Below are 27,880 nucleotides of genomic sequence, written 5' to 3'. Positions count from 1 at the left end.
AATCCATAAAGTTAGTTTCAACATTATTCTCATAATTGATAAAACAAGTAGCCAAAAATATCAGGGAAGATACAATTTAAACAATGATATAAACCAATTTAATCTAATTGAGATTTACCAACACTTAATGAAAATCATAATATACAATCAGTTTAATTGCACATAAAACACTTACCAAGATAGATAACATTCTGAAACATAAAAGAAGTTTAAACAAATTTAAAAGGATTAAAATAATATAAAAAATGTTCCAACCACAATGATATCATAGTAGAAATCAACAACAGAAGTTTACCTGGAAAATTCCAAATTATTTGGAAACTAAATCGCAGAGTTCTAAGTAACTCATGGTTCAGAGAATATAATAAAGGTAAATTAGAAAGTGTTTTTAACTAAATGAAAAAATAACATATTAAAATTTGTAGATGTAACTAAGCAGTACTTACAGGGAAATTTTAATACTAAAGACTTATACTAAGAAAAAAGAAGGCTTTTAAATGAATAACCTTAAGAAACTAGAAAAAGAGTAAATAAAACTGGAAGTATAATAAAGGAAATAATAAAGATCATGGAAATAAATAAAAATTTTATCTTTATACAAGATAAAATTGATGCACCTAAAAGTTGGTTCTTTGAAAACAATAGAATGGGAGCAATGACATCAACGTAAATTATACAGATATTAAAAAGGATAAGGAACTATTATGAGTAACTTGATGTCAATAATTTGACAATTTAGAAGAAATGGACAAATTCCTTAAATGAAACAAACTACCAAAACTCTCTTAAGAATAAATCATTTGAATAGACAGATAGCTATGAAATAAATTGAATTTTTAGTAAGCTTATCACAAGGCTTCACTCGGGAATTCCATCAAACATTTAGAAAAAAAATACCATTTTATGCACAAACTCTTCCAGAAAATAAATGAGAGGGCACTTCAAAATTCATTTTATAAAGCCAGCATTACCCTGCTACCAGAACCAAAACAAGAAAATTACAGATAAATATTCTTTATGATGAGAACACATGGCCACAGAGAGGAACAACACACACTGGGCTCTTTTGGAAGGTGGGAGGGTGGGAGGAGGGAGAGGATCAGGAAAAATAATGGGTACCAGGCTTAATACCTGGATGATGAAATAATCTGTATAAGCAAACATATTAGGATAAACTGTCAGTTACTTATGTGAACTTAAAAATTTAAAAAATCCTTCATGAACATAGATATAAGTGAGTTGGGGAGAAACAGCATGGGAAGAAATACCAGATATAGGTGAAGGGGAGGAAGGCAGCAAATCACACTGCCATGTGTGTACCTATGCAACAATCTTCCATGTTCTTCACATGTACCCCAAAACCTAAAATGCAATAAACAAAAAAAAAGAAAAGAAAAGAAATTCTGAACAGAATTTCAACAAATCAAATCTGACAGTATTATAAAAATGATAAAATCATGACCAGGTAATCTTAGGAAAGCAAGGTTCACTGAGCATTCAAAAATCAACATGTCAATATATTGATAGAAAAAAAGAAAAAAAAAAGATCATTTTTACATAAAGTATTTGATAAATCACTTCCCAATACAAAATATATTCTTGATTTTAAAAAATCTCACATGAAAATAGGAATAGAAGGGATCTTCCTCTACCTGGTTATGGCATCCCTGGGAAACCTAAAGCTAACATAATTGCTAATGTTAAAACTCATTAGGATAAACTTGTCAGTTTTCATTTTAGTATCTATCCTTTTTTGATAAAGTCTTTTTATTGAGGTGGAATTTACATATAATAAAATTCACCCATTTTAAGCATACATGTCAAAGTGTTTTTAAAAATGTATACAGTCATGTAGCCATTACTACAATTATGATACAAAAGTCCTTTCTTCTATGAAGTTAATCATCTTTCCTCACCTGTTGGCTCCTGGAAACCATGAATATTCTTTCTGCTTTTCCTAGAATTTCTAAATTTTCCTTTTCTAGGATTTCATATACATGAAATCATATAGCATGTACTCTTTTGTGTCTGGCTTATTTCACTCACCAGAATGCTTTTCAGATGTATCAATGATTTTGTGTGCATCCGTAGCTAGCTGGCTGTATTTATTGCTGAATTGTTGTCCATTTCATGACTGAACCATAATTTATCCATTCAACAGCTGAAAGAAACTTAGGTTGATTTCCAGTTTGGGCTATTATTTAAAAAGCTGTAATTATTAATCACATTTAAATCTTTACATAGAGATATATTTTCTTTTGGGTAAATACCTAGAAGGGTTATTACCAAGTCCTGTCTGTGTCATATACTGAGTTAAGTGTTTAACTTAAAAAAAAAAAAAAGAAAACAAAAAACAACTCAGCTTCCAAAATGGCTATTGTACTTTCCATTCCTACAAGAGACCCTGTGTTCCAATTGCTCCACCTCTTACCAACACTGAAATTAGGTTTTTGTTTTATGTATTTTAGTTTTAGACATTTTAGTGAGTGTGTAGTGGTTATCTCCTTGTGGATTTAATTTGCATTTCTCTAAAGCTAATGGTGATAAGTATCTTTTTGTGTGCTTGTCAACTGTGTATATTTTCTTGGTGAAGTGTCTGTTCAGATATTTTCTATTTTGTTGTTTGTTCATTCTCTTACTTTTGAGTGGTTAGAAATTTTACATATTCTGAATACAAAGTTCTTTACTAGATATGTTCTGCAAATCTATTCTCTTATGGTTTTTTTTTCATTTATTTGAAAGTATATTTTGAGGACTTTTTTATTTTGAAGAAGTACAAAAAATGTAACATTTTTTTCTTTTATGGCTTACACTTTATATGTAAAAAATGCCAGACTAATCAAAGGCCTCAGAGAAATTAGGTATGTTTTATTAACAGATTAGATACTACATTGAAATAATAATTATGTACCATTGCCTTTGGTTTCTATTTATTTTTGCATTTCAGATGTCCTCTTATCATTTTTTTTCTTTCTAGATTGATCCTTGAAAATTTTAGCTTTCGCCTCATTTTCAAGCTATTCAGGATAAGTCCTTGTCAAAATTTTGGTAACTCCAGTATCCAAAAAGATAATTCTTCCAAAACTGAAACCTCAGCTCTTTGATTTCCTTTCTTCACATAATCTCATCCATCTTCTTTCCTCTAGTTACTCATTCTCACGGTCAATCTCAATTTTAAGCATTTTACTTAACAATTGTTAGGTCTAATCATTTCACCTTCCTCTCTGGAGGATTCCAAATCAAATAATCTTTCAACACATAAGAACCTACAATCAATTGATCCTATTGACATTTCACTGTATCATACATATCCATCCTCTTTTCCCCACTTCCCTTTTGATCCAGTTTAAACACTGCAGTCACTATATTATAGAAATTAACTTGCATATAACATAAACTCCTTGCGCCCTTCCTTGCTTAATACATTCTCTTAGCTAAAGCAAAACCTTGGTTAAACCTAACTTACCACTTACTCCTTGCCAACCCACGCACAGTGTAAGGCAGCTGGAGAAAAACATAAAACTTTGCTAACTCATCTCATGACCAGCAAATCACAATTTCACTGTATTTTCCTATTCCATTCACTCTTGGACAATTATTTCACATACTCTCATCTCCTGAAAACCAACAAAGTTTTTACTATTCGAATTTTTAGCAGATGACCTTGTTTCCTACACCACTGATTAAAAAAAAACAAAAAAACAAAAAACTTCCACAAATGGCTACCCTATGTCTGTGCCCATTTATTCTGTTTCCTCTTCTGTTACTTTAAATGCAGCATTCATACTCCCAGCAAAGGCAAATTCCACTACTTATTCACTAAATCCCATTCCCCATATGTCTATTCATGATATTTACTCTAGCTCTTTCTCTCTATCATCAATTTTTCCTTCTCTACTGCATCATTTCCATCCAAATATAAACATATTTCCATTTTGCATTTGAAAAACAAAACATATGCACAAAAACAAAAAGCATCTTTTGGTCCCAGTCTGCATTAGCTGCCATTCCTATACTAGCCATTACAGCAATACTCCTAGAGAGCAGTTTCTAAAATCTCTCCTCTCAGCATCATTTAAACCCAATCCAATCAAACTTTTGTCCTCATTTACTTAATCAGAACTGCTCTTATCAAGTTTGTCACATCTGGAGGTCAATTCTCATTTGTCATCTTGATCACTATTTTTCCATGGTTTTAAAATTATTCATCTCCCCATGCTGACTGTGAACTCTTTGAGATGCTGTATGTCATTTATTTTGCTATCTTGAATATTTGAAACATTTCATTATATATGTGTAACCCTTAAAACATATCTGCTTAATGAATAAACAACAAAATTTAACATCTGAAAATTGGAAATTCAAACGAGAGCACATCATTATTTACTAACCACAAATTTATGTAGAACCTTGTTTGAAAGTTCAGATGAATTTCTGAGGCTTATTTTACCTCCAGAGATACTTTAGGAGAGTATTAAGAGGAGACAGAACTTCAAATATGAAATTTTGAAAGCAGATATTCAAATATTTACATATATGAATTTTTTCACAAACCTTCATACATTATACTCTAACATATATTTTATTGTAATTGAATCCTATAAAGTGCATGAGTTGCCCCTCCACAAATTAGAAATAAAGCCTAAGGACTTATATTTTAAATAATCAAAAATAAAACCAAGGGGTGTGACAGGGTATGATTGTTCTAACAGGTACTCTAAAACTAAGTACAAAGATAACTCATAATGATAGCTACACAACCTACTATATTTTAAATTTTCTTTCATCAGACAAATTGCTAGGACATTGTTCATAAGACACTTCCATGTCAAATGAGGATGAAAGCCTTCTAGCTCTAGCTGAAGTTATTTTTTTTTTCCAAAATGTAATTGTTAGAATCTCAATCTTACCTCAGTTTCCAGTGAAAATCACTAGTGGACATTATAAAATTAAATTATAGTTCATTCTTCTCCATTTGTATTTCCAACTACTGTGTATGCAATCATAAAAAGAAATAAAGCTGCACAATTCTTGGGATCCGTAACAATAACTCAGGAAAAGAATAGGAAGAAATGGAACCATAAACATGTATCACAGCTTCAGTGGAACAGCTTTTCAAAATTAAGTTTGAAAGTAGACAAAGCTTGGTATTTTGAGTCATCTATGACTCTCTTACTTAACTCACATCAGCCGAAGTGAAAGTGCCTAAAATGTCAAATTGCTCAAATTATTTTTCTCAACTTTCCAATGCCCTTTAGGAACACTATTACTGAGAAGCTATTGTTGGCATTTACAGCATAAAACTTGATTTTGGAAGGCTGATATTGCAACAGCCTAAATATTACTAAATTGAAAACTGTATAGTACCAGTTCTTTGATCATGCTAAATGAAAAACTTAGTTTGTGGATGACCCACTTTTAGTTGAAAAGGAAAAAAAAAATCAGGGTTAGAGTTAGAATGATTTTATTGGTTGCTTCATATTTAGATATAAGGAAAGAATAAAAACTACAATTAAAAAAACTTGTTGAGATAAACTCATGGATAAAAAATGAATAATTTAATATATTCATGTATTATCTTTGATATATTGTGTGAATTATGATATAAAAAATAGACATTCACATACTGTATTAATCTTACTGGTGTAGAGACTTCTATTTAAATAAAACAAATCATAGTGTTAGCCATTTAAAATAATTTAGAAATGTATTCTCCTTTATATTTCAAGTTCAGTACAAGTAAAATCTATCACTAAGGAAAATGCATAACAAATAAGAGTAGAATGCTTATCAGTATGAAATAACCAATCTAGCTCTTAAATGAACCATGTAAAGACTTCATTTCAAACAAAGAATTATAAATTGATATAGGTACCAAAAGCAACTTCTAGAAAAACAATTACATCCAAGGACAACAATTTTTCTACCACTTACCATGATAAATAATATCATTGTTCTTCCACATGTAAAAGAAGCAGTCGTGGTTTTGTCTATTTTTCTTTATATGTACAGACATAAAGTGCAAGAAATAACTGTCTTTTCCTTGTCTTATAGACTTTCTACAGCTAGTCAAAATATTATTTACACTATTGCTTCTCCCTTCCAAACTCACTGGAAAAAATATTTTAATCATCTGAATAAAGAAGGACATGTAGGTTGGGACTAACTTATTTTTTTCTTTTTTGAGACAGTCTCACTCTGTCACCAGGCTGGAGTGCAGGGAGCAATCTCAGCTCACTGCAACCTCTGCCTCCTGGGTTCAAGCGACTCTCCCGCCTCAGCCTCCCAAGTAACTGGGACTACAAGCATGCACCACCACACCGAACTAATTTTTGTATTTTTAGTAGAGATGGGGTTTCACCATGTTGGCCCGGATAGTATCTATCTCTTGATCTCATGATCCACCTGCCTCAGCCTCCCAAAGTGCTGGAATTATAGGCGTGAACCACTGCTCCCAGCCAGCACTAACTCTTAAACATGAATAAGAACTGTAAGTAAGCTAAATCTGATTCTATATTAACCTCATAAAACAACAAACTTACAACAATGAATTCACAAATTGAGTTCATACCTACCTAAATACACCATTATATTCAAAACCTCTCAGTATTCACAATGTGTATATTCACAAAGTATATGTTGTTACAGACACAATCAGAAAACAAGCTCCCCCCAACGCCCGTTGCCTTTAAAGATAAATAAAACATAAATTGAAACTGTGTGTCTCATGGTCTATGTGCTCTGCACTCTAATGTTCCGCATGTCTCTCAGCAGCACTGTTCGGTAGTTTTGTTCCAGATTTTCCATGTATTCAAAATAATCACTCACTCGAAACCCACGCAGTGCTTCTTCCTGCCAAAAATTATAAAGGGAAAATCATTTACTTGGCTAAGACACACAATTCCAAGTTAATCAATTTTAAATCATTGATACACCATTTATTTTCAGCTATAGATGGAGGCAGGCTGTTTATGTTGCTAGTAAATGTGTAATTGCTTTTTATTTAGTGGGCTTTGTATGTATATGACAGGAAGAAACTACATGTCCCCATCAAATAAGGTTTTCTATTTTCAAAACCAAAAATGTTTTACAGCTACCAAAAAAACAAAAAGCCTTAGATAAGAAAATCTGCCAAATTTTTAAAATAGTATCATGTTATACAATGGTTGTTCAAATTTGTAAAAGACTCTTAAGTTTACCTACCAAAGGATACTATAATAGTGCAAGAAATATCTGTTGCATAAGCTACTGTCCATAAGGCCTCCAGGAATCTACAATTCCTAATGTTGGTACTACATACATCTATACTAATTTAGAACTTAATGGTTAGTGTTCCAAATGAAGCACTCAGGAATAAACAGTAAGAACACCCGTTTAACATTTTAGAGTCTTTTAGGGAATTTTATGACTATTCCTTTTAGTACCTCCAAATACTCTCTCTGCAGTGCCTACACTCAAGGCAAAACAAAATATGTAGAAAAGTCATCTCTGATTCAGTGTAATTAGTATTTATAATGTTAGGAGTTTTGGAGGTTACAAAAAACTTTAGAAAATTCATGCATTTCAGGAGTTTATAGGTTTTTTTTCTTTTTATAGCAAGAATTACTGTAACAAGAAAAAAAACAAAAGCAACCCAAAAGAATAAAAGACAATGTATATCATATACCAGATACTTTGCTAGAAGCAGTTTATAGAAAAGAAACCTCGATACAGAAATAGCTAGGAAAGTATTACACAATTCTCAATAAGAACAGATGTTTTTAAAGGCTTCAGATATCCCTTGTCACTTACAGGTGGTAATCATTTACAGCTTGCATATAACGTGGGGTAACTTTATTCTTATTTTGCCATCATTACCAAAAATCTACATAGTTTGAGGGAAAGGTTAGTCAGGACATTCTAAAAAATTATTAATGACTGATTTACAAGGCTGGTATTATAGCTGAAGAAATGAAATGGTGCTGTTACATACTTAATACCATTAAGGCTAGAGCAAATACCTTCCAACATAAATATCTGAGCTCTACTCAATATAATTAAGAAATTATTTCATCCCTTCTTTCACTTTTTCATTCACTCATTCATTCTCTTGTTAAGTGTAAGATTCTTAATTAGCACTGAAGACACAAAGATGACTAAGAAGAGCCCCGCCCTAAAATGTTGACAGGTGAAGTGTATATCATGTCTGATTTTATGTATAAGTAACTGAATCAAAGGGAATATTTTTATCTTATGAATGGCAGAAATACTGGGTCTTTGCAAGTTCCTGTCCTACCAAAAATATTTCACTTTTTTCTTTGGAGCGAAAATAGGATCAAATTAAGAGCAATCCTACCATTCAAGAACACATTTTAAACAGTTATTGTTATAGTCATGGAACAATTATGAATTTATCCATTCATTTCATTCAAGTTTTCTGTGACTTGGCTTTAACTACCTCTTCACTAAAACTACCTAAGATGGGGAGGAATTATAGTAATGTGTTATTCTAACCAGAGAATAAAGATCCAATGGCAGAAGAACTGTTTCAGGACATATACATTATTTTCAAAGGCATATTTATTGTTCATTAAATATGAATTATAACAGGAGATGACGGCATTTCAACAATAGCTCTAATAATTCTTTTCTGGGCAAAAAATAAGCAATATCTATTTAACATCTTTTAATTATTGTTTCATTTTAATGAAAATCACTTAGGAACAGCCATAGTTATAACTCAATTTAAATATATTTCTCCTAAGAATGTATTTTTGAAATCACAGTTTCCATTTTAAACATTAATTGTAAATGCCCTGATAACTACACCAAAGAGATACTCATAAAAATGACACATAAGGCTATTAAGGTATTATTTCATAAGAGAAAAATTTTAATGTACATTTAAAAAGGAATGTTTTCAAATGATAATAGTTCATTACTGAAAATTTGTAGGCAATTTTAGCTCTGAATAAAATTCCAAAATATCTACATTTTACATTTTGTCTTCAAAGTAGAACATTTTCATCTTATCCTAAATGTTCTCTAATGGCCTTTTTAGTGGATAACTTTTACTTGTAATTATGATCATTTAGACTGCCATCTTATCATTCAAGTTATAACAGACTATTTCCTCAGAATACTGCTTCATTATTATTTCACTTACAGACCAAAGTGTAGCAAACTCTATATAAAAATATGAACGCCCCAATTATTTAAATAGCAGACACATTAATTACATAAGGTAACAACAACACTATTCTGCTTTACATTAACAGTGTATTATTTGCTCAATAAAATTTTTTAATAGATTATTACTAGAGTGATTTAAGTTTTGGTTAGGGAGTTCATTTTGGGCTTATTGCATTTTTTTGTTGTATCTAATGCTATTTACCTGGTATGATTTTAATGATTTTCTCTCTTCATTAATTCTGAGTTTCAAACATTGAATCATCCAAAAGTATTAAAAATTCACAGTCTAAACCATAATGTTGGACATATTCAATATTATATAACATAGAATATATGTAGTTTCCCTCTCTCCTTTGTGTATAGAAGTCCAGTTTCAAATTTCAAATACGCATCTGTCTGTTTTCTTTAACTTTTGAGAGCACTTGATTGGAACAACTGAATCTAGGATATTTATTAAAATACCAGACTAGTCAATGAAAAACAACTTAACATAGTAAAAGGAACTCTAGATTTGGATTCAGAACAAAAGAAAGGGTTTCAATTCTCCTATGTTGGTTACTAAATGTATGAATTTGGGTAAGTTTATTGACTCTAAGCCTCAATTTTTTCACGGACAATAATATCATATGGTTGCTCTCTGGATTAAATATTCTGAAATCTAAACTCCTTACCATAGCTTAGAGTACCTTATATGATTTGGTCCCTGTCTCATCTCTTACCTTTCTTATTCCTTCACCTTGTTCTCGCCACAGTGGTCTTCTTGACACTCTCTAAGTGAGCCAGCTCATTCCTACCTCTGAGATCTTGCACTTGCCTTTACTCCCACTTAAGCAGGCTTTTGCCTAGGAAGTCTTCGTATGACTTTTTCCTTTGCATCATTCAGGCATCTCTTTACCCCATCAAGGGTGGTCTTTCCTGGCCTCCTTATCTAACTGGCACCTTAGACTCCTCCACCATGTTTGGTTTCCTTATTAGAAATAAAATAAGGTCTATACTACTTAAGATATTATGTATTTATTCATTTATTTGCCTTCCAGGAGAATTTAAGGTCAATGTGGGCAGAGACATCCTGGCCTGTGACAAAAAACAGTACTTGGCTCACAGCTGTTGCACAATAAATAGTTGAATAAGTCAATGAGTAAATGAGCAATACCTGTAAAGCCCTTTGCCCAGTGTGTGGCATACAATAAGCACTGACGATATTAATAGTGGTCACAGATAATGAGAACATGTTTTTATTACTGGTGGTCTTTGAAATTGCTCTGCTATAGTTTCTTGATCACACTACATACATATGATATTAGGCATGGGTGGGCCTATCAAGGATTACTGACTCCAGTCTCTGCTCATCAACCCCTTGCCAGTAATATAAGGAAACCATTTATTTAAAATATTAGAATGTTACTGACTTTTCTCACAACTTCACAAATGTGCCGATTTTGGAAAGAAAGCCATACCATTATCTTCAAAAGTTATTTGTATCAGTTGATGTTTGCAAAAATACTGCAGATATTAATTTTTAGTAGAATTTTTTTAGAACTACTGCAAGCCCTGTGAGCTTAAAATATGAACTGAAGATAAGGGCTTTTATAGTAGTAAACAGATAAAAGGCACAAAAAGATCAAGTGGGCTAACACAGTATACCCTGGTTTATTCTTTCCCAAAGATTTAATTATTAATGCCCTTGCAAAATGATGATTTTTCAAATATAACAGCTCTTTATAAATTATGGAGAAAAAAGGGTAAGGTAAGTTACTTTGCGCAGGTAAACTGGAAGAGTTGACTTTTATTAATAACATTATGAGGCATACAGAATAAAAAAATACCACAAAAGGTGTAGAACTTAACATATACTTAACAAATTACTTAAAGATTTGCATTAATGTCAAATCTCATGTAGAAAGCTCTTGAGAGAAGGAGGGTTTATGAATATAGTTGTCTCTACCCTTACTAGAGATTATCTTTTTGTGTGTCGTGTCTTATCTATCATATATACGTGTGTGTGTGTGTGTGTGTGTGTGTGTGTGTATGTATGTAATCTTTTTGATCAAAGTGATAGAAACTGAAACAACCTTTAAGCAATGTTTCTTCCAGTGTCTTCTTTCTGGTGTGGTCCATAAAATTAGAAACTCCTGAATGCAATCCCTAAAATTTTCAAATCCTTGGCTCTGGCATTCCGGATTCTGATTTACTAAGCTCCAAACATCACAGTTTTATCTATTCTAAAGGTTTTCAAGCTACTTGAGATTTTCTATTACAATCTGACAACTCATGCCTCTGCCACGTAAATTCTGATTTAACAGGTCTGGGAAGGAGTCTCAATACATTAATTTTCATAAGTACCCTAAGTGATCCTTAGGATCAGGGAGTTTAGATAGTGTTTGTGGTTCTGGATAGAATGTGAAGCTCTTACAGATTCAGGACAGAGTATGTGGTTCTTGAAGATCTGAACTCATCTGAAGGGTACTTGGACATATGTGATTGTACTAGAGACGTGACTCAGTCTTGGCCAGGTTAATGAGGAAATGGGTCCTGATCAGAAACAGTATAAGAGTATATTTCTGACCAAGGTGTGAAGGTAATGTCATTGACAGGTATTACTATGATATGATATATTAAGAAGTCTCAGGAGTTGGAGAAAAATGGGAGCTACACCAAAGTCTAGCTATGCACTCAGAAAATTTCCTGTTTCCTTTGCTTGTGTTCTCTACATGTCTTCTTCTGTTAACAAAGAAATAAAAAGAAAAGAGGGATAGCAGAGGGATGCAGAAACTTAATAATTGCTAAGTTTTTTTAAGCACTTACTATATGCCAGATAATGGTCTAAAAGCATATTACAAATATTATCTCATTTAATTCTTCAACAACCATATGTGATGACGAGGTTAGTATAAAAGTTTAAGCAATGCACCCGAGCTCACATAGTGAGTGACCAAGTTAGAATTTGAAACCAGGTAGAATCAAGTGATACAAGGACAATGCAGAAAACATATCTGCAAAACACAGTTGACACTGTACTAAATACCTTTAACATATTTGCTCAGATGGTGAACTGTTTTTACTATTCTGGATACTTTTATCTTATAAAATCTTAGTATTCAATCAGATTTTCTCAGTCTGATCTTCATTCCTTACTCTGTCAACATCCTCTGGTAATAGCAGCTGCAATGGCACCAACAAAAAATCTCTCCTGACAATTTACTGATTGGGTTGAAACTAATCTGATTATTTTCATAATTATAAATTCATTTTGTCATAATACGCAAGATTTAGTTGAAGCATTTTAATTAAGTATTTGGAACCTGCAGAGCCTGATTTTTACAGAAAGGCAATCTTTTTCTAGGCTGGTATTTCAGTGAAATCTGTCCCCAGGTTGAATTCACAAACTAAAGCCAAGATTGCTGACAGCCTATTAGCATGTTAGAGAGAAATACAATACAGTTAGCTAAAACACTAGGACATCTACATATGAACTATTATTAAACTAAACTGTCACTAAACCTGCGTGTGTGTGTGTGTGTGTGTGTGTGTGTGTGCGTGCGCGCACGCTACAGATGAGTTGAAAGAATGAAGAAAGAATGAACTTAAGACTCTCCAGCTTGCTGGGATATTACAGAATATTTACTTTGTTGGATGTTTTTCTCCTTGGAATTATAATATCTAGACTTTCTGAACCATCATCCGTCACAGATAAAAATGTTCAGAATTCTGGGTTCAAGGACAGAGCTGTTTCTTCAACGTATCTTCAGAGGCTGCCTTCTAGCTCAGTACTAGTCCATCAATCACCACAGTGTGAAAATGATGCACTTAACTGCTCTAATATCCAGTCTACATTCTCGTGTGTCTACAAGGATACTGTGCAACAATCAGACAATATTTTGCTGATAGCAACTTATACCCATGGTATTCATCTAACCTAATATTTTAGTGGTTCAATCTAAAGAGCAAAAACAAGTTTTTATTTCCCCCATAAACCTGTTCTGCTTATTAGTGTTCATACTATCTGCTGATCTAAGAAATTCTAACTTACCTTTTTAATATATTAATTTAGAATCATGAAGAACTCTTTAGTGAGCTATTAGAATTGTAGGCAATGAGTCTATACTCTTAATTACCTGATTTAAAATCTTGAATCTAAACCAAAGTGACTACAAATGGATTGATATTTTCTGAATATTGAAAATTGCACACAGATTTTTATTTCTAAAATAATGCTTTTATCATGTTACGTTCTCTTAATATATGAAACTTAAATTAGGAAAAGAATTGCTTATCTTCAGTTTCTCAAGACAACTGATAATAACTGAAAGCATAACACATTTGTGGTTTTCAATATTTTGAAAATGAATTCAATTAGGCCCAATTATTTGAACTCATTTATAACAGTCAGAGGACTGATCTATTTATTTTTATATAATTATTCAATTTCTTCTTAAAAATAGTTTTATGATAAAAGAAGTATGAGCTCATTCCTCCCACATAAATATATACAATGAAAAGTAAAAGTCTCTTGTTCTACTTTATCTTCATTCTTCTTGGAAGCAATCATTATGAAATACGTAGAGCCAGGGAATAATGTGATTAAATAATCTATACAATAATATTATTATGGCTGTGGTATGCAAGACACGATCATGGCTCACTATAGCCTCAACCTCCTGGGCTCAACTGATCCTCCCACTTCAGCCTCCTCAGTAGCTGGGACTACAGGTGTGTGCCACCATACCCAGTTAGTTTTTGTACTTTTTTTTTTTGGTAGAGATGGGATTTTGCCATGTTGCCAGGCTGATCTCAAACCCCTGGGTTCAAGCTTTCCACTCACTTTGACCTCCCAAGATGCTGGGATTACAGGTGTGAGCCATTGCACCCTGCCTATATGAATAATTATTGATAAGCCTTTTCTCCTTTTGTACAAATCTGAAATTTTGAATAAGAAAGTGTGAAACATAATTTTCAAGGTTCAATCTCTATAGCTACAGTTGAACGAGGAATTCTTAAATCATGTGCCTATTTTTGACAGGGGATGTTTCTAGGGTAGGCAAAATAGAATCAATTCATTAATCAATATTTCATTATTGGTATTACATGAATAAGTGAAAAATGCTGTACATATATTTATATACTTTGCAGACAACAGACTATTTCAGGGCCAGATGGAGTAGTTAAAAAGACATGTAAATACATATTTAAATAAACTATAGCAGAGTTTATCTCGCAGGAAAAATGAATGCCCATTAAAAGAGAACAGTGAATTTTGACACCTACCCATTGAAAATAAAACAACAAAAAAGTAAAGTCATGTTATCAATCAAAAAAGCATTTTTCTTAATCTCTCAGATAAATGAAAACAACAAGGGTAAAAAGTAAGGTTAGTTCTAGGACACATGCTAAAATTAATTCCTTGCCTACATGTTTTTAGTTTAGCTTTGAACCAACACCGTTCAAATTTTAGTAATTTAACAGAGACTTAGGTCATAATCTCCTTCCCCCATTTAAAATCCTTTAGTTTTAAATTGATGGTATTATCCTGAAAACACAACGGAGAACGGTTTGGGACACATTTAAAGAGGTTACCATTTACAAACTCTGTTATAATTTTTCCTGCAAATAGCCAAAAGAGAGATAAACTGTAAATCAGCACTAATCAAATGTAAAGATGATGAAATATAAAGACACTCTTTTGATGGAAGAAAAATAAGTGGTAAGCTTTTAAAGAATTTAGTAATGTTTGTTATTCGATGTGAATAAAATGAAGTTTATTCTCTTTCCCTTTAATTTATTTACATTATTTACTTACACTATCAACAAATATGTATTGAATACCTACTACCTGCCAGGTACTGTCTGACATATTGTTGAAAATACATCAGTAAACAAAATAGACCAAGTCACAGTCCTTATAGAGCTTACATATTTTACCAGGGAAGACAGACAAAAACACATATAAAATAATTTCAGATGGTAATGAAAATTGTAAGAGAAACTAAAGTGGGATAAGATGTTGGAGAATTACAGGTTAGGGGCTATTCAGACAGATATGAGTACAGGAAAATTTCAGACTCTGAAATTCCTATAACTGACCACTATAGATGATGAAAAAGTTTTTTTAATGAAAATAAACCTAAATTTTATATTCAACATAATTTCAATTTGCTTAACACTTCCTGTATTCCAAATCACCTCTTAAAGAGCATCTTTTATTTTTCTATCTTAATTTTTCTTCTACAATGTGTAATCATTTGTCTCAGCATACTTTTTCATTAAGAATGTTTCTAAGATTATACTTTTAGTGTTAAATATTGAAAGTCTAAAACCTTTTGAATTCAGAATTTGTGAAATAAAAATTCTTAATAATTTGGCAATCTTAAATAATCAATGACATTTATTTAAAGAAAAACATTGTTAAATGGAAAATAACCCTGGCAAGTACTTAACGGTAATTTAATTTACATAGAAACTGTCTGTTGACCAAGAGAAAGCCTAGCAAATGATGAATGTTGTTTTTATATGTATTCCTGTGGGATGGCAAAGGTAGTAAAGATAGGAAAACATTTTAAGTTCAAAGATTTTTAACTTTAAACAAATAGCTGGATTTCGAAATGCACACTGGGATGTATTTATTATCTCATGTACTTCTAAAGTCCCCAGCTTCCAAAGTCACATTATTGTAATTGAGAAAGTAACTCTATCTTGTTTAAAAATAGTAACATATTTGGTGTTAACTTTTTAAAATGAGTGCTATGATAAAATAATCTTTCATAAAAATCTTTTATAAACATAGAAGTTTAGAAAAATATTATAAAAATATAAAAGCATATGAAATTCTTAATACATTAAATATGTTTACAAAGTATCCAACCTCTGTACTCACAAAATAAATTAAACTTTTATTGACCAAATAACCCATAGGAATATTTTTTAAATATTTCTTTTTTGGCACAGCACATGGGTTACAAGTAGAGTGTTGGATCCAGACAGCTTATTTCATATTCCAGTTCCACTTTAGCTATACTGTTTGGGGCAACATAACTCTATGCCTCAGTTTACTCATCTCTAAAATGGGGATAATAGTACCTATCTCAAAGCACTGGTTTTTAGGATTAGATGAATGCCTAGAAAAGTATCTAATATTAAGCAACCAAAGTTAGCTATTAACTCAACATTTTTCTCTCTATATAAACATACTTACTTTTAAGAAAACTTGCAGATCTTGAGTCTGAGTGTGCTGTAGAATGTCTCGTTGTAAATGTTTGAATATAGCTATACAGATATACACTTGATAATCAGGACCAAGGAAAACACAAGTAGCAATATAATGGCATATTTCTATCCAATCTAAATAATTCCAGAAACACTGGGTTATCCATTGCAGGCAAATCTTTAAAAAAAAAAAAAAAAAAAAAAAAAAGTAAGTTCATTTAAAAACTTCTAAAACCACATTTGACTTTTAAAAAACATTAACCAATAACTCATACAAAACTAACGAAAAGCTTAGCATTTAATTGAAATACAAACACGTTCTTCATACATGACTAACAAGGATGCTTCTCCTATTTGCTTCAGTTGCAAAAAAACTTTTCATGGTCTTGGAATTCAGGCCTTAAGGGTAACTGATAATGTTCATATCACTGAATGCCTTCTTTATTCATATTGTCCTCCTCTTACCCAAAACACCAATCTGCTCTCTACAGATAACAAATGCTAAGAGACTATTTTAATTCAGACATGGGAGTTTTTTTCTATCCTACCTACAATCACAGATGTATAATTATGCAGATGACAGATTGCAAAATGTTACATTAATGCAAATGGACTCTTCCTGAATCAGAAAACAATTTAAACCAAACAGAATTACGTAACATAAAAACTGGGAGCTAATGCAGAGAATATTTCAAAAATCAGAATTTTACAAAAATAATTTTTTCCTCTTAATTTTTTGAATAACATTTGTTCAAATTATAAAAGCAATGTGTGCCCATGGTGGAAAACAGAAAAGTTTAAGGAAAAAACAGTAACAACACAGAGATTATAAATATTGGTAACATTTTGATACATCAATGAATATTACCCATAATGGGTAAAGTTGAGTCCCCCTCAAAAGATACGTCAGAGCCCTAACCCCTAGAATCTCAGAATCTGACTTTATTTGAAAACACGGTCTTTACAGACATAATCAGGTTAAAATGAGGCCATTATGGTGAGTCCTAATCCAATATGACTGGTGTGTTTAAAGGAAGGGGAAATACAGTCACAAAGACAGGCACACAAAAAGAAGGCAATGAAAAGACACAAATGGAGAACATCATGTGAAGTAGCAATATGTATCTGCAAGCCAAGATTCTAAAGGCTACTAGAAACCAGGAGAGAGGTAGTAACACTTCTTTCTTTACCAACTATAGAGTGAACATAGCCTTGTTAACACTTTGATTATGGCCTTTTGGCTTCCAGAACTGTGAGAAAATAAATTTCTGTCATTTTTAACCACCAAGTTCATGGTACTTTGTTACTATAGTCATAAGAAACTAACACAATTACTTTGCAATATTTTCATTTTCATTTATGATTTACAAATTACCTTCAAATAAAGATTCCCCTTACTGAATATCTCTTCTCCTTTAGTTTTATGTTTTTTGGGGATGTGGGGAAGAAAAGGAAAGAGATTTAATGGCTTATCTCAATTTCTCATAGATATAGAGAATACAGAAATATAAATTTTCCTTTTGTGTTCCATCATTTTGTTATTCTAAAAATATATTCTTGAATAGGTTCTAACAGTTGTTTTTTATTTTTATTTTCATTTATTTATTTATTTATTTATTTTTGAGATGGAGTTTCGCTCTTGTTACCCAGGCTGGAGTGCAATGGCGCGATCTCAGCTCCGCCATTGCACTCCGCCGCAACCTCCGCCTCCTGGGTTCAAGCAATTCTCCTGCCTCAGCCTCCCGAGTAGCTGGGATTACAGGCACACGCCACCATGCCCAGCTAATTCTAACAGTTGTTTTTTATATCCTTGATTCAGCTTTTTGGCATGCTGATCTTGCTTTTAACTGACTTGAACAAACTAACATGGATTAGTTTGGTAGGGTTGATATAACAAAGAACCACAGGTGGAAGATCTTAAACAATAAATAATTATTTTTCACTATTCTGGAGAAATCTAAGATCAAGGTGTTGGCAGGGCTGGTTTCTTCTGATGCCTCTCTGAGGCTTATAGATGGTTGTCTTTTCCCTATGTCTTCACATGGGCTTCCCTTAGTACATGTCTGTGTCCAAATTTCCTCTTTAATAATGACACCAGCCATATTGGATTAGGGTCCAAGTTAATGAACTCATTTTAACTTAATTACTTCTTTAAAGGCCTTATTCAAATATAGTCACTTTCTGAAGTACTGGGGTTAGGCCTTCAACAGGTGAGTTTTGGGGAGACACAATTCAGCCTGTACAAGAGGGTATTACTGAATATTTGTTTTCCAGACATTATTACTCATATCAATTATTTACCTTTAATAAAGCTATTAATTCTGTTCTCAGGTGTAAGATTTTCCTTTACAACTATAATGTTCCCCTCCTGTTATGTTCCAAAATCCTTCCATAGAGTTCATAAGTTTTAACTCAATATTAAAATAGAACATATCTACGAATGCCCAACATTTGTCAACAGGCATTATATATTAAATACGCACTGGTCCTACCTTTACTGTTCACTTTGCATTAATAGGATGCATCTCCCAAATTTCAACATAGAGTGTAGGCTGGTGTGCAGAGTACATTACCAAATCTCCACTGCCACCCACCCCAACAAATCCCTGTAATATGGCTCTAGTGGATGAGGAAGAAATATCTCCTGCTCCCTCTTGACTAGTGAGACTGAAGAAGTCAGTAGTACTTTGACTAGAAGCAATAATTCTCTAATTGCCTGTTGCCCTTCTGCCAAGATTCTCTCTTTGTTCTTTGCTACAGCTATAATGCCAATCAACTTAAAGCCATACTGTGTTAATGAAAATCTATAGAGTCTCTGGATAGATGAAGAAGGAGAAACAATTCAAGAATGAAGATAAATACAAATGATCCTCATAGCTAGAGAAAGCAGTTCCCATTCAATTGCTAGCTTCAGGAGTGAATGACAAGTTGAGTGAATGGCAAGTGGGGTCTCAGCTTCTGTCCACTATTATACATAGTTTCTAATGCAGTTGTAATTTTTTGGCATTTATATACATTCAAGCATTGTTTCTGTGCAGTGTATTTTTCTTCCATTAAATGGATATAATACCTATTTTTTTCCATCACATGGGAAGTATCAAGGAGGAAAAATGGTACAGATGTTATTATTTAACAAATATTTATTGAGTACCTAATACATACAAGGTAATATTATCATTTTAATGTGAACAAAAGACTATTTCACAGAGTTTACACTTAAAGGGGAGACATCCTTTTTAAACATGTGACCCTCTTGGCTTGGTAGAAATTATATTGGCTGTTACTCTATTTGCAAGTACTTCAGTACTTGCAAGTATTGGAAAAATGCTGAGTCATAGATTTTAATCTCTGAGCAAGTAACTTCTGTGTTTTTTTTTTTTTTTTTTTGAGACAAAATCGCACTTCATCACTCAGACTGGAGTGCAGTGGCGCAATCTCAGCTTGCGGCAACCTCTGCCTCCTGGGTTCAAGTGATTCTTATGCCTCAGCTTCTTGAATAGCTGGGACTACAGGTGCGCATCACCACACCCAGCTAATTTTTGTATTTTTAGTAGAGACAAGGTTTCACCATGTTGGCCAGGATGGTCTTGATCTCTTGACCTCATGATCCTCCTAACTCAGCCTCCTGAAATGCTGGGATTACTGGTGTGAGCCACCGTGCCTGGCCCACTTGTGTATTTTTATAATGGTCTGATTATCAACTGATAATCTAGAATTCTAATAGGAAGAAGGAAATAGTATGTATCCAAACAGACATGATGTAGTTTTTTAACAATTATTCTGAAATTTTTTCAAATATATAAAGGAAGGTAGAATAGTACATGAACTAGACAATTTCAAATTTCGATTGACTGATAAGTCTCTTAAGTTACCTACCCCCTATAAGTGCCTCCTCCTTTCCTCTGTCCTGTTTTCCTACGAAAGATGTTTCCTCCAACTGCATGTATTCCATTGTAGGCAAACCACAATTTACTCAACCAAGCCCCTACTCATGGACATTTGCATTGTTTCTAGTTTTTTGATATTATAAACAATACCACTAAAACATATTTGTGCATATGTATTTTCAAATTTTTCCAGTGTATTCCTCAGATAGAGCTCTACAAATGAGATTGCTGGGTTAAAGGGTAAATGGACATGTAATTCTGCTGGAAAATTACAAATTACCTTTTATAAGTCTCAAAAATATATTATTATATTTTCAAAACCCATCAGTTGAGTCTTTATATTCACTGGAAAAAAAAAGTTATTATCAATAGTTATGAAATGGGCTTATAAAGAAAGTGAAAAAAAGCTAATTTTGTTTTGTGGTAAATCACCATTCCATGAGTAGGGTATAACTAATTATACTTTAAAAGACATTTGAATCACTTTTTAGGCTTGTAAGAAAGAAAATCACTTGCACAATATGCATTAAAATCTACCACAGCTTTCCTAGGCAATTTTGTTCTTGAACCATACTTAAGATTATGCCAAAGGACATTAAGATGTCACACTGAAGAGCACATTATTTTATCTAAGGTGAATTTTTCCTCCTTGTAAATAGAATTAAAAAACAATCTTCAAAGCTCTCATTAGAACATTAAGTCAAAAAAGTGTGGTTGAAACAATTACCTACAGACACTCGATTAAGCCAAAATAGGTATGATTTCTAAATGATAAAATTTTCTGATTCAAATACACTATTTTTAACAAGTCCTCTGGCTTCATTTGCTTTCATCATGGAAAGAGTATCAGCAAACAGGAAGAAAACTGACTTTGGAATATAAAAGTGGTTTCAAGTCCTTACACTATCTGAATGACCTCCATAAGTCAATTCACTTCATTGATCCTGAATTTCTCCATCTGTTACACGATTAAGATTAAAATTTTAAATAAAAAAGGAACCACTCTTTATATTATGAAGCAACAATGATAAACCTAAGACTGTTTTTGTTGCCTTTCCAGGCAAGACATTGTGTCAGAAACTCAAGGGACCTGAAGTGAGGCACATGCATCCATACCTTTAAAGATCTTCAACTAATAAGAGCAAGGTAAAAAATGCAAATAATGATTCCACAAAGTAAGACATGTGTTTCTACTAAAGGAGGGGCACAGAAGCAGTATATAAACACAAAGCAGAATCATCTACTTTAAAAGATCCAGGATGCTTCTATTTGGACACATATTAAAGAATAAGTACCGACAAGCAAAAATAACTCACAGGAAGGGAGAAGATTTCTTTTCAAGGAGAAACATTCACAATATGAGGAGAGAGAAGGCATACACATTTGTAAAGACATATACATTTATACATCTGACTCTGAACAAAGGCCATGCCCAGCCTTCATGTTCTGCTTTGCATTTGTATAATTTTACATTTTCAAAAAGCATTGTGTCACAAAAAAAAAATGGAAAAGTTTTTTATAATCCTGCTTTCACAATAGGGGGAAAAAACAGCAAATGAGAAAAACCCAGCAGGTTTTTAGACTTTATATCCAGGGGATTGTCTGTGTTAACCTAATTGTTGACATAGTACATACAATACTAAATGATATGCAGGATAGTGACTCCAAGGAATTATAAGAGATGAATCATTAAAGACACATGGTACTTCGTAAGCCAGGAAAATGAACAAAATACAGTAAAAACTTTTTTTAACAAAAGATAAAATTGGTCAAAAAGTTAATTAAAACACGTGATTTTCCGTCGCTCATTTAAAAAGAATATATATTCAATTTTCTATTTTCTTCCCAAACTCAGTTACTACTAAAAGAAACTCTACAAGAAATATGGATTGCTTACTACATCTAATTTTTTGTACTCTAGTTGAGCTTATTTTTACTTTAGAGATCTGTGTATTTCATTTATCAATCTGCCCAAAAATCCTTCACTAATCAACCAATCCCTTAGTGTCTAAAAACACACAACTTCAAAAAGCACTGCTCCTAATTAGATCAAAATGAACAAGCTATGAAACATGAAATTTGTATCCAAATAATTACTTAATCACATATACCTATTTAGTTACTTAAAAACTGTTTTCATATTTTATAATTAGCAATAAAATGGTAAATAATATCAACAGATCAATGATACGACTGCTTAAGACAGATTAGCTCACATGGGGAGCCATTAAAAGGACATCTGTACATTACTTTAAGAGAAAGAATAGCATTACTGTTTCAAAATAATGTAGTGGTTGTTATTAAATAAATCTGCTATTTGTATGCAGTTTCAAATTAACAAAAAATACATATAACTGATAAAGATATATCCTATTACTAGATGAATATTCTCTTTTTAATCACTAAAGTGATAAAGCAGGCCTTGAGGTATTGCAAGGTTTTCCCATAGTCTTTGTGGGTCCAGTTTTAAATTAGAGTACATGTTAGAGATTTATAAATTATTGGATGCTTTACACATACATTAATGTAGATTAAAAAATACACATTATGCTAATGTAGATTAAAGAGTATATGTTAGAGATTTATAAATTACTGGATGCTTTACACATACACTAATGTAGATTTTAAAAAATACACATCACACTAATGTAGATTAGAGAAACAAAAAGAAACTCTCAGGAACATACTGCTCCCAGTAAAGCTTTTTAGAAGAATAGAAACAAATGATAGTTGACCTTATAGTAAATATTTAAGCAACTGCCTCCAACCAGACTTTAAAAAACTTGTGATTCAAAGTTCTAAAAAGTGTTTTAGGTACATATAGCAACAGCAAAAATTGACCAAGGAAGACTGTTCCTTTCCACTACATGCAATTCCTTGCTATATTTAAATTTCTTATTAACTTCAAAAGTTAAAAATAGGAATAATAACCTCATGCAAGTAAATTTAATAAATGATATAACGTCTCTTCAAAATAAATATAAAAGCTCATACTGTAATGTCAAGAAAAACTACTGTCTAATTAAGAGGGAAAAATTCCAGTAGGATAAATCTAAAGGAATGCAAGGATAATTTACCATTAAGAAATCTATTACTGTATCACATAAAAATATCAAACAAGTCCCAAAGTCAAGATAAGCTTAATCATAAAAGATATTGATGAAATTCAACATTATAATTTAAGTAAAAGAAATGAAACCAAATTCAATACTTTAGAAACCAAGACTAGAAAAATGCTTCTATAGCACTGATGTAGAATAATTCTAATAGATGCTACTTAATGATAAGATGCTGGATAATTTCTCAATAATTCAAGTCTAAAACATATAAGCAATTATTACATAAAATTATTTTGAAGAACTAAATAATTTAATATAAATAAACACAAAGTACATTAATATTACAAAGATGGAGAACATAAGTAAATCAACACAAGTCTAGAAAAAATATGAACATGAATATAAAAAGATATATCTTTAGTAATTATTAACTATTACGCCAAAGAGAAAATAAAATTGAAACAGAGATCTCAAGCTATACTCACTAGCAATATCTGTAATAAGAAATGTTCCATATCCATGTGGAAAAAAATACAGTTTTACTAAACATGATACAGAGCAAATGAATGGAAAAGCTTACTGTCTTCCTAGATAGGCTGAGTATAATAACATAATTTTTCTCATTTAACATAATAGCAATCTAAGTCTGATCCAAATTTAAATGCCCAGTTTAAATTGAGCAAACTCATCTTAAAGTATATGTAGTACACACAGAAATAGGTTAATTAACTTTTTAGAGGGAAGGTGGAAAGTAATGACAGGCTTATTTTTACTCAACATTAAGACATAATACAAAGTTACAATAAATAAAATATAACTTAGGAATTGAAGAGATTGGAAAGTTGATGCTATTTTAAAATATCTACAAATCAATAAGAAACACTCTAAGATAGGTGGGAAATTAATGAGATTCAATTAGTTTACAAAATTATGGACATGTCATCAAAACTTACTAATGTTCAAAGAAACACAAAATTTTAAAGAGGGTAACCATTTTCACCTATTAAATTAGTGATTAGTTTAGAAAAAGCCAAATACCCAAACATGAAGAATAGACAGTCTTCATTTCTGTTAGGTGAATAAATCAAATTCATTTGATAATATGAGTAATGAGCCTTAAAACTATTAATAGTTATACCTTTAAGTATTTCTGCTCTCTCAGACTTTGACCTAAAGATTTAATTCTAAAGACAGATGAAGGTTTAAACCCTAAAATATTAATTGTAGCCTGATTATAACATAGTGAAGCAACAATGAACACCCCCACCAACAAAGGACTGGCTATGCACAGAAAGGAGGCATCTGTGGCTACTACCACATATGACCACAGAGGTTGTGCACTGTGTAACTTGAGGCCCTAGGAAAAAAAACATTAAGTCTTCCTGGATCTCAAAAGTAGAAACTAAGGCTGGGGCACACAGGTTAATCAGCTGGGATTTTTTGTTAGATAAGACACAGTATCCACAGTATCTCATATATAAGACAATACTGATAAGAATTCTCTGGGAGACCGAGGCGGGTGGATCACGAGGTCATGAGATCGAGACCATCCTGGTCAACATGGTGAAACCCCGTCTCTACTAAAAATACAAAAAATTAGCTGGGCACGGTGGCGCGTGCCTGTAATCCCAGCTACTCAGGAGGCTGAGGCAGGAGAATTGCCTGAACCCAGGAGGCGGAGGTCGCGGTGAGCCGAGATCGCGCCATTGCACTCCGGCCTGGAACAAGAGTGAAACTCCGTCTCAAAAAAAAAAAAAAAGAATTCTCGCCCTCTGTTACCTCCATTCATTTAAATGTATTTCATTATTTGATGAGAACACAGTTTTATTTGAAGACACTGAGATATAGGAGTTGAAGAAATGCTACTCCCTTATGGATTACCTGTGATGGTGCAAAACCAGACATGTGAAAAGCTGAAAACACAAGAGGCAACTCAGTCTTCAGTAGCATTTCAACATAATGGGTGCAGCAAAAATACACTGGATGAATGCCAGATTTGACAGTGTCAATAGGTAGGTAACTCTGCATAAAAGAGAAACATTAAATAATAAATATACAGATAATTTAAAATAGTATAACATACCTAAATATTTTCCTTTTGCTGTAAATTGCTGCTTCAAAATTAATGTGGTGGCATAACAAATTACTGTAAATATTGTAATTATGTAAATTAAAAATTCAGAAAGCTAAACAGTGCAAAAAGAAAAAATTTTGATAAAGGCAGTTTTATATACCTTCCAAGACTAAGGAATAAAATTAATACTTTGTAATTTGGGCAACTTAAGTCCTTGTGAAAAGATGAGGAAGGCTGAAAGAATAAATACAGGTATGAAGGAGTACATGTGTAATACTTTACATTTTAATACTAAGTATATCGGAATATACTTAATATTCTCGGCTTTGGCCAATGATTCTATAATGTCAAAAGATTTTAGCTTTGTCAGCTCTTGAAGATATTTGCATTGTCCCTTTTATTATGTTGATATTAACCAAAATCTGAGTCTGAATTAATAATAATACAAATTGGGAATGATACAAGAAACTCATCTCTAAAACTGGGAAAGAAGTGCACAAGGCATTCCTATCAAAATAATTATTTTGTATAAAATTTATGTTTATTTTTATATTATTTTATATTGATAGTTACTTATATTTATAAATAGTACATATGTATGTAAATATATATGCATACATATTTATAAACATATTGCTTATTTTTTCAATTTGGCTAAGTACAATTTATCATTGCAAATGATCAATAATGTTGTACTAGGTATTACTATAAATTCGACATATACCCATAATAATTGTTTTTTAACAAAGAATAATAAACTGGAAGATAAAATTTTATGTAAAAAAAAAAAGTTCAGCTAGCAATTATATCAATAAAAATTGTTAATCAGATTAGATCTGAAGATTTAATTAATTAAAAGACTGCCAAAAAGGCATCTTATCTTCTTGCTTTTATTGGTCAAATCTTATTTTCAAACTTTTTAAATAAAATAAAATTAGTATTTTAAATTAAAACAAACTCATAGCAATTATATGGGTTAAAATATGGAAGATTTCTTTAAAGCCTTATTGCTAATGCTAGGTGCTTTTAAGAATTTAGGTTTGAGTTATACACTAAAGTTTCTGAAATCAAAAAGTTAATTTACAGTGAGTTTTCTGTTTTATCTTTCATCATCATAAATAATTTATTATTTCACAGTGCAGAAACATATATTTGTAGAAATATATATATTTATGTAAATGTACATTTATGAAGGGTTCTCCAGGAGACAGTTCACAGTACTTGAAAAAATATTATTTTTGTGCATTAATGAATGAAGATATAGAGCATGGTAAATGGACATCTTGTAGCCAACTTTATATCGATATGAGGACAAAAAGAAAACTTTTTAATGAATCATTAAAATAACAATATGGACTGAATGACAATTAGTATCCATTGATTTATCTTTTGTGAAATATTGCAATATTTCACTAATGGATATTTGTATAATTAGTAAATCTAATAAGCATATATGAAAATAAAAAATCAACTCATAAATGTATTTTAGTTTTTCCACACAAACTTAGATAACACTTTCTGAATACATGTCTAATAGTAGTACAAGAGTTCTATGTATAGGAAATGATTCATCTAGAGTATCATTTCTAGGCTGCATTGGAATACCTTTAGATTAGGTCCATTAAGAGATAAAGACAATAGATTTATTAATTACATTTTCAAAGAATGTAAGTCATTGTTACGTAATGGACTCCCTAACTTGAGGTAAGAGTTCTTCTACTCTGATAAATTAGACTCTGGTGGAAGAAATTTTGCCATACTTTGTGGTAACACAGCTCCTGATACCAAGCCTTGCACAGAATAGTTGCTCAACTTATTATTGTCTCAGTGACAAAAAGGATAAGATGCTAATGATGGCACACACAGACTGCACAGTATGCAATCATTAGTGTCTTTTCTTTTTGTCTTACAGTAAGCTCACTTATATAAAGTTTTATTAGTTGGTCTATTAATTAACATTTCATGCTTCTACTTTACAATAAACATTGTTCATAAAATCGGATCAATAGTGACAGCTCTGAGTCACAAGAATATAACATGAGGTCTTCTGAATCATCAAACGATAAATTGTTTATTACACTTATAGTATTTTGATGTAATTTGTTTAGTCACCACTTTCTGAAAGAACAGTAAATCTTTATCATTCAGAATATAGGATTAATGGAACACATGCAGGACAACAGCATTTAGCATCATCTAATTAATAATCTAATATATAAACTACGCTAAGACAAAGTGCAAAAAAATGTCAATAACAACATTGGCTTTGGATACCCTAGAAAGTGACATAACATGAAGCAAGGACTTTACAATATAACACTATTTAGAATACTGTATATTACTTTAGTGATTAATAATAAAAAATTTATGCTTAAAAATAAAACATAGCAATAAAACATAGCAATCTTAGTTTTTTTTTTTCTTCCATTATAGGTGTTTGGATGAGTCATTTTATTCCTGACACTAAGAAAAAAAAAAACTAGTTCTAC

The 27,880-nt window shown here is 31.8% G+C and overlaps 1 protein-coding gene across 4 annotated transcripts in view; it reads right to left on the bottom strand.

The window, feature by feature from the left end:
* Positions 1-601: 601 nt before the first annotated feature.
* TBC1D32 (TBC1 domain family member 32) overlaps positions 602-27,880 on the bottom strand; it is a 244,467-nt gene continuing 217,188 nt past the window's right edge. For 3 of the 4 annotated variants that reach the window (XM_021666838.2, XM_064360747.1, XM_021666837.2), the window contains 3 exons: positions 25,199-25,339; positions 16,361-16,549; positions 2,714-6,852 (listed from right to left, as the gene is read on the bottom strand). In XM_021666838.2, the coding sequence (XP_021522513.2) occupies positions 6,733-6,852; positions 16,361-16,549; positions 25,199-25,339 (450 nt within the window). In that variant the 3' untranslated portion in view covers positions 2,714-6,732. Of the gene's footprint in view, positions 2,162-2,713; positions 6,853-16,360; positions 16,550-25,198; positions 25,340-27,880 lie in introns of those variants that run through there. The other variant, XR_010336622.1, reaches the window with a different exon arrangement.

This window comes from Aotus nancymaae, unplaced genomic scaffold (genome assembly GCF_030222135.1).
Source record: "Aotus nancymaae isolate 86718 unplaced genomic scaffold, 86718_ANA_hifiasm-v0.15.2.pri h1tg000040l, whole genome shotgun sequence".
NCBI classification, from domain to species: domain Eukaryota; kingdom Metazoa; phylum Chordata; class Mammalia; order Primates; family Aotidae; genus Aotus; species Aotus nancymaae.
This window is presented reverse-complemented; position numbering and strand designations above follow the sequence as displayed.